The sequence below is a fragment of the Mauremys reevesii genome, linkage group 10 (assembly GCF_016161935.1).
Source record: "Mauremys reevesii isolate NIE-2019 linkage group 10, ASM1616193v1, whole genome shotgun sequence".
Lineage (NCBI taxonomy): Eukaryota > Metazoa > Chordata > Testudines > Geoemydidae > Mauremys > Mauremys reevesii.
The window spans coordinates 60,515,612-60,528,723 of record NC_052632.1 but is presented as its reverse complement, the minus strand read 5'-3'; the positions used below and the strand labels follow the sequence as shown (position 1 = coordinate 60,528,723).

Below are 13,112 nucleotides of genomic sequence, written 5' to 3'. Positions count from 1 at the left end.
CTTAGGTTATTGAAACAAATAATTTTAAGCATTTATTTTTCAGTGCTTATGTTCTGTTGGGATTTTCTTTTTCAATTTAACCAACTGAAACGGTCAATTTCATTTTCTTCGGTGTAGCATCATCATAGGGGGGTTGCAAAAACAGCAAGGAAATGGTTATTTTTAAAAGATTTACATTAGAACAAAGAATCATGGAAATATTTGAATTGGGCTGAGATTTTATAAAAAGTGTGTGCATACACAGCTTCATTTAATCACTGGTTGGGATCTTTCAACAGCAGCAGTGCCCATACAGGAGCTAAATGGCACATCAGTTCAAAATATCCTTTCACTGACTGGACTACAATTAGAATAAATTTGCTTTTTTGCTGTGTACTGTACACATCACAAATTAAAAAAACCCAAAGTTGTACTGTGTAAGTGTTAGACTCCAGATGTGTTGCTTACTGATATGAATGACAGATAATTAAGGAGATTTATACAGCACAGTGTGTATTTTAATAAAAATGTAATGGCTACTTTTATTACTATCGTGAAAAATTACGAGTGTCAACACAAGTAAACCATATGGTATAGTGGGAATAGTTTAATTAAAGCTGCACCACTTCACATAGTATGAAAGTTCACAGGAGTAAATCTTGCTCAATGTCTCTCCAGATATGGAATGCTCTGGTTACTGAAGCAGTATGTGTGTTTGTGTTGGCTTTTGGCAGTCTCACATAGGGCATATAAAGTCCCATCCCCCACCCCCACAACTACTTGCACAGCTGTGCACACCTGGGGAGGCTGGAAGAACCACTATTCAAATCCTATACTTTTCCCCCCTACCAACTGAGGACAGCAGCTTTACTGCTCCATGGCCTTGGGTGGGGAATAGTCCTTACCAGCCAGCTGGAAATCAGGAGCAAGATTTATTCCATAATGAGAAGCAGGCCTGTACACGGAGAAAACATGGACTCAGGGCAACCCATGGTGGGGCAAAAGGGGCAGTTTGCCCAGGAGCCCTGTTTGAGGGGGCCCCCAAACCTAGTGGCATTGCAAGCTGATGTATCAGGTTGCAACATCATTCACTGAAATTTGGCCTAGTGAGTCTGGGCTAGGAGGTGAGCCTTACCCTGGGGTGAGTGTGGGGCAGGCTCACTCTCCAACCCCCACCCCTCAGGGGTAATCTTTTTGGAAGGGTGGGGAGCCTCCGTTTTAGATTTTGCCCTGGCCCTCAAAACCCTGTGTGGACTTTACACCTCTAATAAATTTCATTATGTATTAATGAAGAGCCTAATCCTGAGAGGGGCAAAGCACTGCAATTTTCTCCTTTTCATATTAAAATAACGGAATTAGGAAAGGGAGAGGATGGCTGATGGGATAAAACAGATTATTTGGTCAATTTCAAGTGCTTTTGTACAGAGTAAAGTACTTAGAAGCACAAAGTATCCTTCCAGGGTAGGCTTAGATCAGAGCAATTACAGAGCAGCTGCCAAAGGAGGTCACTAGGGCATCATAAATGGAAATGTTCAAGAAGAAGATAGGTGATCACATGCATTAGCTTAGAGTTCATTCCACCTTTAACATCTTTGGAGGTTCCATTTCTCATTACATAGCTGTTCTTGATTATTCTGGTATTACTGATTTCTGTGACAGATTTACAATTCACTGTCAAATGTTTTGCCTAAAGTCAAATAATTCCTAAAAATGTACTGCACGTTAGTGCAAAATCCTCTCTGCTGCACTGGTATGCAAGAGAGTGGAGGAAGAAAGATAAGGATTAGGGAACAAGCAGCAAGGCAGGATCTTATGAGTGCTAGGATAAAAGGCCAGCCAATGTGAGATTGCCATGTCCCTAAGGATATGTCTGCACTTTGAGCTGGGGTTTGATTCCCAGCTTGAGAAGGCATCCCTGTACTAGCTATGATTGAGCTAGCACACTAAGGGCTTGTCTACACTGGCAATTTACAGTGCTGAAACTTTCTCGCTCGGGTGTGAACCCCTCCCCAAACGCAAGTTTCAGTGCTGTCGAGTGCCAGTGTAGACAGCACTGGGAGCTATGCCCCTCGTGGAAGTGGTTTCTTTAGAGTTCTGGGAGCACTTTAGAGCGTTCTGCTGCGATCACACAAGTCACGTTAAAGCGCTGCCGTGGCAGCACTTTAGCATTTCCAATGTAGACTAGCCCTAAAAATAGAACATAGCCACGGAGGCACAAGGAGTGGAAGGGGCTTGCCACCCCAAGTACAAACCTGTCTGAGATGCTAGGCACATATTTGGGGTGGCTACCGCCTCCTTCTGTGACAGCTATACACAGATTTTAATGCTTTAGTTAAAGCTAGCACAGTTATGTCTCCTCAAAATGGGAATTACACTCCCAGCTTGAAGTGTTAGACATACCTTAAGGGATGGAGATGTAACCCTACCCCAGTCAATCAAATGGATTATATGCTGCAGTCACAGCAGCATGAAGTGCACAAAGTGCACTTTGCTTCTGCTTGTAGGAGCGACAAAGAGCATTTCCCAGGGCACTTTCAAACCTGTCCTGTGAAATCCTGCTACAACTGGATGAAATTCATAGTAGGACTTAGCAGGGAGTATGTCTGCTCCCTCCACTGTGCTGAACTGGGCAGGATTTTGCTCACTGGTGTACAGTGAACCTTGAGGTCTGAAGATGGGGATGAATTGTGTCTACAGTAGAGAAATGGGAGTTTGGAGTAAAATGTTCTAATCCCAGTTATCGCTGACTCACTGTGTGAATGCTGACTGATATTTAAACTCTAGGTCTCAGTATCCCCATCTATGAAATGGATAATTTCTTAGATTTTTTTTTTAATCCATCCTCAACTCCCACAAGTACACCTACCTTGCTGGCGTGTTGTGAGACTTAATCAACTGATGTTGAGAAAACTACTGATTCAGAGAATGAAATGATAGTCATCTGGAAGGGGCTCACTCAGCGCTGAGTATAACTCAAAGGCCTGTACATGAAGTCTGCTGGATTGTGACATTAACATTTCTATCACAAATACAAGAAAAACTTACATATGTTGAGTTCTTCTGGAAGTGCTTAAGTCAAGTCCTTACAGCATTTTTTATCTGTCATGCATTTTTACTTCATGTAGCAAACCTAGGACAATGGCAAATAATTCAGCTCTCAATGTTCACTTACCTTGTGTCGGGGTTATCTCTATCCCAGACTTTTCAGGGTTGTTGTCTGACCGCAAAAGACAGACAACCCAGCAAAGTCCAAATACCAAGTTCTTTATTGATGTATGCACACAAACAACAAAGAACAAGCCCGTTTTCCACACAGAACCAGCCCCCCTTCTGCAAATTCAAATTGCTTTTTATTAGCTACTCCGTCGCATCATCACTTACGTCACGTCATCACTGTACCTTCCCAGTTAGACTTTCCCAGCACACAAGAGAAAAACAAAGAGCAACTGTTATTTCTTGATAAGCTTCAAAAAGGTACAAGTTGCTTCACAAAGTGTCTGCAAGCATTCTTCCCAGACTTTGCAAGCAGTCTCTTATCTAACAAGGTCATAAATCTGGCCTGTCTACCCCAACCAGTAAATTTTTCAGTAGGCCTTGATCAGTTGCTAAGCTGAACTGGTTTGCTAAGCAGAACAGGCCATCAAGGCAAACTCATCACTTGGAAGAATTAGCTATAATTTTCAGGGTTGGCTCTCTTTGGTATTTTAGGGGGAAGTCACCACTACTCAGATCAACCCTGATTTGCAGTCTACTAACACAGAGCCAGTAGGGGGAGTTCACATCATTCCTATGGCTTGGCAGAACTCAATACTACTGCAGTAAAGCAAAAGGAATCGATGAAGCAGTCATGTTGGTTAATGCTTCCTCTTGGCTTAAATACCAATGCAGCCAGAGGTATCACCTGAGTGAGTGGGCTATGTGTATGGTGTACAATCCCCCGAAGAGTATATAAAAATACAGAACTATGTAGTCAGCATAACATTTATGATTGTATATTTTTATTTAAAAAGTGTATTTCTACCAATAAAAAGGGCTACTTACTGGAGGAGTTCAATTATAAATATTTTATTTAAGAATACTGATTACACAGGAAACATACTTATTTCATGGATTCATGTACATTGTTACCAGTTACATCATGAAGTGCAGTTAGGTATTTTTGTTTAAACATTTATTTGGCACTGTCCACAATATGCTGTAAACAATATTACTTTATTATGCTTAGGCTGCAGTGCTCTCTGAGTATGTTTTCTAACATAATCTGATCAACATACATTGTGCACAATTTTACACAGTTACTGAGTGTCAGTAAAAGTTATTAAAAACACCTAGAGTATTTATAATAAAAGTGAGGATGTGATAAGACTTCATTACTGGACCTTTGATTCTGTAAAAGTACAAGACTTGCTAGAGACATTTACTAAAATCTACTGCACTGATATGTTGAATGAACTAATTCCCAAAATGTTGTCAAATGAGGAATTTCTTAGTTTGACTTTCTTCTTGATAGTATTATACCTACTAGGACTGTGATGACAATGAGGTTTCACTGTACAGTTATTCACCAACCCTCCATCAAGTCTTTTGTAATCTACAATTCCAAGTTTTACCCTGACTTTTGCTGGCTATTTCCCTAACTATGAACTTTTACAGATAATCATCAGAAAACTTACAGTCAAAAGCCCTGTCTACACTATGAAAATTCTGACCAACAAGTTCCAGAACAGTGTGTAGCACAGACAGGCTTACATGGGCCTGCTTATTTTTAAATCAGCAGAAGTGAATTTCCTTGGTTGCTAGTTGCCAGTAATTATGAAAGTTACTTGTTAGGCAGAAATATTTTCAAAGCAGACCGGAAGACTTAGACACATCTTTCATTGAACTTATCAGAACGTATGTCTAAATCTCCTATGCTGCTGTGCAGGTCTCAACCTAAATATTGAAGTGCTTCCACTGAATTGCACTGTAGAACCTATTGGCCACTGGGAGCTGAATAGTTTAATTTGTAATACTTCTCTATTCTCTATCGGGACATGGAAAATTCACAAATCAGTTCAAAAGATTTTTCACCCTGAATAACATTCAGTCATTATTCAGTCAAAATTCAAACGTTCACTAGTGAAGAGAAAGGGAATACACAACAGTATTAGCTCAACAAATCAGCTTCATGAAAATATCCTTTCTACTAGACAGAGGAAAGCCATATATAAAAGAGCTACTCCAAAACAACTGTCTGATAGTGAACAGATTAACAGACCACTGACGTTTATAGATCCTGTGATTTTCTAAAGGACCCTCCAAGCATGAGAGAAGAAATCTACTACAACAATAGAATTGTTTTGCATTAGAGCTGTGCATTTAGTAAGGACCCCATCGCAACAGATCTGATGTCAAGTAATGGCTCGATACAAAACAATGCATCTGTGGTTTTGCAAAATATCTTGAATATTTGCTTAGAAAATTTGCTAAATCAATGGCTGCATATTATGGGCAAGCCAGATAAATAATCCTGCAGCCCAACACATTTTAGATTGCTAAAATAAGGCAGCAGTACATGCTTCATTTTATTTCCTAAGTTTCAGCAATTCAGAAACCTTTGGGTACGGTTTTGTGTGCACAAGGCTGACTTTTTACATTAGGAATAACTAATCAAGGGCCAGAAAGGAATTATTTCCCCCCCCCGCTCACTTCCATGTAGCACTCAACTGGCCAGATGCATCAGTGCCTCTGAAGAACTAGGTATAGACCGAAGGCAGGGTAGCAGATCTGATGGTCCTTTGGTCCAGTCTGGTATGGCAGATTGTGTGTTTGTATTTATGGGAACACAGCTGGAAGTAATTCTCTGAAATACTGTACTTGGCAGTGTTGGAAAGCAGAGCTTGCTTTGAAACATCTGTTCTTTCCTCCCAGTCACTGTCAGACAATGGCACTTTCTGCTTGGCAGACATCTCCTAAGCTTCTACCCCACACTCACAAGACCTGCTGCTTCATCTGGACACAAAGTGGAGAAAGGAAAGTTACAGCATTTACCTATGAATATATATATATTATTGTGTTATTTTTAAATAATCAAATATGCAAGGCAGTGCATGTCTGTAGGGTTTTTCCTTGTTTCCTGCTCTGACTCAAGGCTGAAAATGGAGTGCAATCTAGCACTCAACAAGTGCAATATCCTTTGCAAACACACTGCTCAGAGCATTTGGATGCACTTGCTGGGGGTCTGTGAAACTCCAAAGCTCCACGTGCGTCCAGAGATTCAGTTTAAAGCAGCCTGACTTGATGGTAAGCATGGGAAAAAAACAACAGCTTCATTTTATGAATTCACATTTTGTCCTGTAAGTGAAAATATGTATCAATTAAGTAAACTAATTTCATAATCTTAGAGGACAGGACAGGACTGTTCAGTGCAAGGAAAATGTGTGTTTACTTGAAGTCTGCTAAGATGTCACTGAAGATGTTCAGAAAGAGGTGCGCATGGTGATCCTTGAAGATCAGAGTTGGGCGGAAACGGATTGATCTGTCGCCAGAGCCTCCCAGCACAACACCTAAGGCAATAAGATGTACCATAGTGACTTCCCTCTTTGGAGGATACACAACACATACCATTCTCTCAGGATAAAGTTCACCCAAGTGCGGAGGGCCAGTATAAGCTTCTCCACAGCACTGCAGACCCACATAAAGCCATAAATTGGGTTTCAGTGATGCAGCGGGGCCTGGAGCTGATCACCTGACACAATAACAAACATAAGCAGCATGGTAGCTGTTTGATGCTGTTCACCAGATGTTTGAAATGTTGGAAGTAGTCCTAGCCATGACAAGGGAGGCCATATAGCATCACAAAGAGACTGATGCTCAGGCAGTGACAAAGACTGAAAATGAGCATTAATACTCTTAATACAGTCATGGCCTACATCACAGAACAAGATGTTTGCAAGTTTTCATCTTTGGTGTGACGTTTTTGTATTTAATACACTGTTGAGTACAGGAGGTCAAGGGTAACCATCCAAAGGGACTGGCCAATCATTTAATCCCTGTTAAGTTTTTTAAAAAAATGTAAAGTGTTCTAATTCTGAAACAATCTATCTGTTCTCCCAATCAAAGGCTGCAGTACTGTTAAAATCTCTGTTGCTCAGCTGGGGCCATGTCTACACTACAGAGTTTTGTTGACAAAAGTTATGCCGCCTTAACTAAACCGCTTTAATTAAACCACTATTGCACGTCCACACTATGCTCCTTGGGTCAGCCGAGTGCTTCCACACTAGCAACTCTTGCATTGACACAGAGCAGTGCACTGTGGGTAGCTATCCCACTGTGAAACTGGCTGCAGGATGCTTTGGAAAGGGTTTGCAATGCCTCATAGGATGGGTACAGTGTCACGTGATGTAGGTTTCTCAAACCCATTGTTTCATGGGCATCCTACGAGATTGCCAGCCGATTTTCAAGGTGGTGGGGGGGAGAGGGAGGGACTGTGACAGGGATATGGTTGCCAACCCTCCAGGATTGTTCTGGAGTCTCCAGGAACTAAAGATTAATTTTTAATTAAAGATCATGTCATGTGATGAAACCTCCAGGAATTCATCCAACCAGCAACCCTAGACAGTTCTATAAACTATAAATTATTGTAAGCTACAATGCAAGAACAGTGAATTATATACGGATAGATACACACACACACACAGGTGATTATGGGGTTTTTGATACACAAATACATTTCGAGTATCACCAGCCTAACTAGAACATTTAACTGTTATAGAAAAAAGATCTCATTTTCTAATTAAAACATTTGAATTACAAATGGCATTATAAAATATTACTTATAAATACATGATAAATTAGCGTGGTGGTGTAAATGTATTCACTAACAAAAAACAGCCTTGGTAGAACTAGCCTCTGTTTTAATATAAAAATTAAAATCTCCACTGAAGTGATATCAGGCTGTACATAGAACATAAGGGGAACATTTCTGTTGTCTTACATCCCGAATGTGGAAACAACCTGAGGCTTTGGCATCATGCTTACAGAAATACTATGTTATTTCCCCAGCCAGGGAAAACAAAATTTTCTGGAACTTTTCATTCATATGCCACAGGAGAAAAATCAAATGCATGAGGGGATGAGATACTGAAAGCCACTCTCCCGCATGACATGTGGACAGACTTTATCATACCTTTGTTTCTGGCTATTGCAATTAGCTTGTTCCTAGTTGTATCATCTGGAGTATCAAATGAACAGAATGTGCCTCGCCCTCTCACTCTGCTGATGAGATGGGGGTAACGAGCCTAGAATAAAGAGTTATGGGAACATTACTCTTACATCTGCTGTCAGACCTTTCCAGCAGAGAATTCAGGGCATTTTACTGGTGAGCTGTGCACCCTGGCATTCTACAATGTGGAAACTTTGCCTTCTCAGTTTCTGCAGACATGGAAATATTACACAGTTTTAATTTCTGTGACCTATTTACCCAGCTATAACAACTGCCTGGTGCTGCTGGAGAGTTTAGTAATCAGAAGACTAGAAGTCTATGGCTGGTAGAAATTTGTGTTCTCTCTCTCATAAGGATATAAAGGAGTCTGACAGCGTTTACACCACAGAACAGGATCAACAGGCAATATTTACTTGGATTTTTAAAATGCACCAATTCTATACGTTTAGGATACTGCCAAGACAAATCTGAGCAGAAATTGCTTACTGAATGGTGCTAGAAACCAGCTTATCCTCATGTTGCAATAAGCTGCAAGTTTTGCTAGCCACAAATATATTCAGTTGCTAAAAATACATATGGACAGTAGGTATATTCAACCCCTTGGCCTATATGATGCTTATTTCTAGTGAAGTGGTAACTTTGTTTTCTAAGTGAGACTAGTAAGAGTTTAGCTCTTCATTCCCCAAGGAAGCATGCACTGCTGTGTGGCTGGGACATCGCCTTTTTTCATGAAAAGAGAAAAAGGGCAACGGTGGGAATTTCTGTAGAGGAAGAAAAATCTCCTTCCCCAATATAAGAGCATAAGAACTGCCATACTGTGTCAGATCATAGTCCATCTTGCCCATATCCTGTCTCCAACAGTGGCCCAATAGAGCTTCAGGGGGAGCGTACAGAACGGGGCAATTATGGAATGATCCACTCCGTCTTCCTCTCCGGGTTGTGGCAGTCAGAGGTTTACAGTTGCTCTGAGCACGGAGTTGCAACCCTGACCATCATGACTAATAGTCATCCTCCATGAACTTATCATGTCTGAATCCATTATATTTTATATGCACCACACTTTGAGGTGATGGCCTTATGTATGACTGTCTCTGTGCAGCAAATTGAACTAATGTCTGGTATATTCTATAGGATTGCTTTTAATTAAAAAAACAAAAACACAACAACCCATGATCAATAGTTTAGTACAGGCAGCAAGATCTGTCATGTTCACAGGCTGAACCCATCATGACTCAGTTACAGGACACAAATCCTGCAAACTGAAGTTAAGAGTGAACAATTTTAATTTGCCCCATAAATCTCAAAGAAAAATAAACCACATTGTCACTTCTTCCTGTCTCCTTGGGCAGGGTCATTAATGAGTAGATCCTGAGGGAGAACAGCGTTAATCATTTGCAAACAAATATGCTGACTGCGCTCCTCTCTGCCCACCTACTATTCACAGATTGGACAAACACTTCCCCTATCTTAGTCACACAGCTTCTAAGTGCCAACAGATTCCCAGTTCAAAAGTACTTCTAGCATTAGCTTAGTATCTAACAATAAAGAACCTTTTGTGCTAGTACAGATTGGCCTGATTATTGTAAAGGCATCAGTAAGCCCAGATTTTATTTGTATTAAAAAGAACTTGAGTGAATGCACCAGGATTGTATGCATGAGGCAGTCTGCAGGTGATCACAATGGGGCTCAGACACTATGCTGAGCAGTGCGATGAAGACCTCAGTCAATAAAAACTCTAATACTTGTGGTGGAAAAGGCCCACCATCTCTTCATTTTCTTGTCTAGAAGACAAGTGGGACTTCTGTAATACAAGGAGATATTTAACCTTAAAACAATAAAACTAGGACAATTAAACCCGTGTACATTGACTATACACCACATAGTAGAACTCATATATAGACTTTAAGGCCAGAAGGGACTATTGTGATCATCTAGTCCAGGGGTGGGGAACCTACTGCCTGTGGCCTGGATCCAGCCTGCGGCAAGTCTCCATGCTCTGGGCTGGAAGCCACAAGCTTCAGCACCCCCACACCCCCAGGGTGGGGCTGGAGCCACGAGTGCCGGCTCACCAGGAAGCTAGGGTTGCCAGGCCGTTAAAAGTCCGGTCAGCTCCGCGTAGCTCCCAGAAGCAGCCGGCATGTCCAGCCCCTAGGCACAGGGGCGATCAGGGAAACGCTGTGTGTTCCCCTGCCCTCAGCGCTGGCTCCGCAGCTCCCATTGGCTGGGAGCTGTGGGGGCAGCACCTTTGGGCGCGTGCAGCGTTCAGAGCCACTCGGCCACGCCTCTGCCTAGAGGCCGGACAAACCAGCTGTTTCCGGGAGAAGCATGGAGCCAGGGCAGGCAGGGAGCCTGCCTTAGCCCTGCTGTGCCGCCAACTGGGAGCCGCCTTTGGTAAATACAGCCCAGCTGGAGCCCGCATCCTGAACCCTTTGCCTCAGGTCGGAATCCCCTCCTGCACCCTGCAAGTCACCTGTAAGTCCAGCAGCCCAGCCAGTAGAGCTTTCCCTGCATGGGTTGCATTGTTGAGAAGGTCTTCCCTCTTAATAACCTTGATGACTTCAGCAAGCATGAGGTTCTTGGAGGGATCTCCAAGCCAGGTGTTAAAAATCCGATATGGCTGGAGGGAGAAGGGGGAAAAAATTGTGGAAGATGGTGAGAGGTAATTTGAATCAAAGCAATGCTCTACACAAAGGAGAGTGAGCACATGGGTGTCAACAAATTTCTAGGGCACCAGAAATGAACACTAGGTGCCTCTTCTGTGCTGTAGGAACAGAAAGCCTGCCCAGAAGGGAGCAGATCCACAGCATTCAGGAAGAACTAGGGAGAAGCCACTCTGCACTGAGAATGGCACCCTGTCCTTTGTGACCTCACTGAAATGAATGTTTATGTAACTGAGGCCAGCATTTAGCACAGTGTGGTTTTGTCTCAGTGTTTCCATTGTTGTCCCATTGGCTCAGTTTCCACATGTTAAGTTTATAACTATGCACAGATTGCTAATTGTCTTAAAAAAAATCTGAATAAAAGAATCTGCAGATCTTGAAGAAAAGAGATATAGTTCCCAAAAGTACAGGATCAATTCTTACTCACATTTGGTGCTGAAAATAAAGCATATTAGAAATATCGGACCTGATTCTCCACTCCCTGACTCCAGTTTTATACAAGCAGAACTTCACTGTAGTTAAACTAGTGTAAGGGCATGGAGAACTAGGCCCACTGTCTGTGCTTGTGAAACTACAATAACTCCCCACTTAGCGTCCTCTTGCTTAACGTTGTTTCGATCTTACGTCCCTGCTAAATTACAGAACATGCTCCATTTAAAGTTGTGCAATGCTTCACTATAACGTCGTTGGCTGCCTGCTTTGTCCACAGATGGCAACCCCCCTATCAGCTCCCCTACGCCTCCCCCCCACAGTGCCTCCCGCCTGACCCCGCGGATCGGTGCCTTCCCCCTCCTCCTCCCACCTCCTGCCCGTGGCAATCAGCTGGCTTGCGGTAAGAGAGGGGAGAAGCGAGGACTCAGTTCACAGGCTTCCCCTTCCGCCCCCACCTCCCGAATGCCGCAAGCCAGCTGATTGCCACGTGCAAGAGGCAAAGGAGGGAGGGGGGAGGCTGCGCACCGAGTCCTCGCTCCTCCCTCCTGAATGTTGCAAATCAGCTGATTGCCGCAGGCAGGAGGGAGGAGGAGCCTACGTGCTGTGTCCTCACTCCTCCCTCCCCTGCCTCCTGCCCACGGCAATCAGCTGGCTTGTGGTGTTCAGGGGGCAGGCAGGGGGAGCCTGCGTGCCCTGTCCTCGCTCCTCCCCCTCTCTCCTGAACGCCGCAAGCCAGCTGATTGCTGTGGACAGGAGGCAGGGGAGGGAGTGGGGAGGAGTGAGGACATAGCGTATGGAGTAAAGGGGGAGGGGGGAGAAGAGGCAAGATAAGGGTTGGGGCTTGGGGGAAGGGGGGGCCTGGGCAGGCTGAGGGTTGAGCCCCCTGCCCCTGGTGCTTGCAGAGTAGGGGAAGCTGCCGCTGCACAATGTGCTTCTCCTAGCCTACCGCACCTTCAGCCTCCTTACCACCTGCCTCATTGTCTGCAGTGCCAGTGGGCTGTGCCTGTGTGGGGCAAGGCAGGGGCACCTCCCAACTATAGGACTGGACTGGACTGTATGGCAAAAAAAAATTCCCTGGAACCTAACCCCCCCCCATTTACATTCATTCTTATGGGGAAATTGGATTCGCTTAACATCATTTCACTTAAAGGTGCATTTTTCAGTAACTAAAACGTTCAGTGAGGAGTTACTGTATACAGAATGTGTGTGTCAAACAATAGCTCCATCGTACTCAAATAAGCAAATATGTGCATTGCCACATATCAGATGAACTCAGTTGCAGGACAGCTGAGTTTATTATATATGCAGCAATACTGTTCACCAGGCATTTGAGGACAGAAGCATGTCCCAAAGTTCAGCACATTTTAGAATCATTCCCAGAAATGGACCATCTTCCTTCACTCATTAACACTTAGGACTACAGAATCCAAGGTACACTAAAACACTTACACCATTGGGCCTGAACTCCTCCTTGTGAAAAAATCCTCCTGTCATCATCTTCTTACTAAATGTTACCACATCGGCTGGGTCATCTAGGCCCCAGTATTCATGGGCCCAAAACTTCCCAGTGCAGCCGCCTCCTGTCTGCACCTCGTCCACCAGAAATGCACAGCCATGCTATTCAGAGAGATTGAGAGATCAGGGAACTTGAATCCATGTTTCCAAAACAAATATTCACCTCTCTTACTAAACACATAAATACTAAGAGTTAAAGAATAGTGCACAGACCAATATGTCAGGAGAACTGTTTTGAACACCTCTCTCATGTCAGTCTGTAAAACAGTTGATCTTTTAGGTCTTTGTGACTACAGCATCAAAAGAAATTCAGCTATTTTTCA

The 13,112-nt window shown here is 43.2% G+C and overlaps 1 protein-coding gene across 3 annotated transcripts in view; it reads right to left on the bottom strand.

The window, feature by feature from the left end:
- Window positions 1-4,028: 4,028 nt before the first annotated feature.
- Window positions 4,029-13,112, bottom strand: part of ABAT (4-aminobutyrate aminotransferase) — a 150,265-nt gene continuing 141,181 nt past the window's right edge. For 2 of the 3 annotated variants that reach the window (XM_039493036.1, XM_039493037.1), the window contains exons 13-17: window positions 12,724-12,891; window positions 10,653-10,799; window positions 8,147-8,258; window positions 6,407-6,524; window positions 4,029-6,312 (exon numbers count right to left, since the gene is read on the bottom strand). In XM_039493036.1, coding sequence (XP_039348970.1) covers window positions 6,288-6,312; window positions 6,407-6,524; window positions 8,147-8,258; window positions 10,653-10,799; window positions 12,724-12,891 — 570 coding nt within the window. In that variant the 3' untranslated portion in view covers window positions 4,029-6,287. The remainder of the gene's footprint in view (window positions 6,313-6,406; window positions 6,525-8,146; window positions 8,259-10,652; window positions 10,800-12,723; window positions 12,892-13,112) is intronic. The other variant, XM_039493038.1, reaches the window with a different exon arrangement.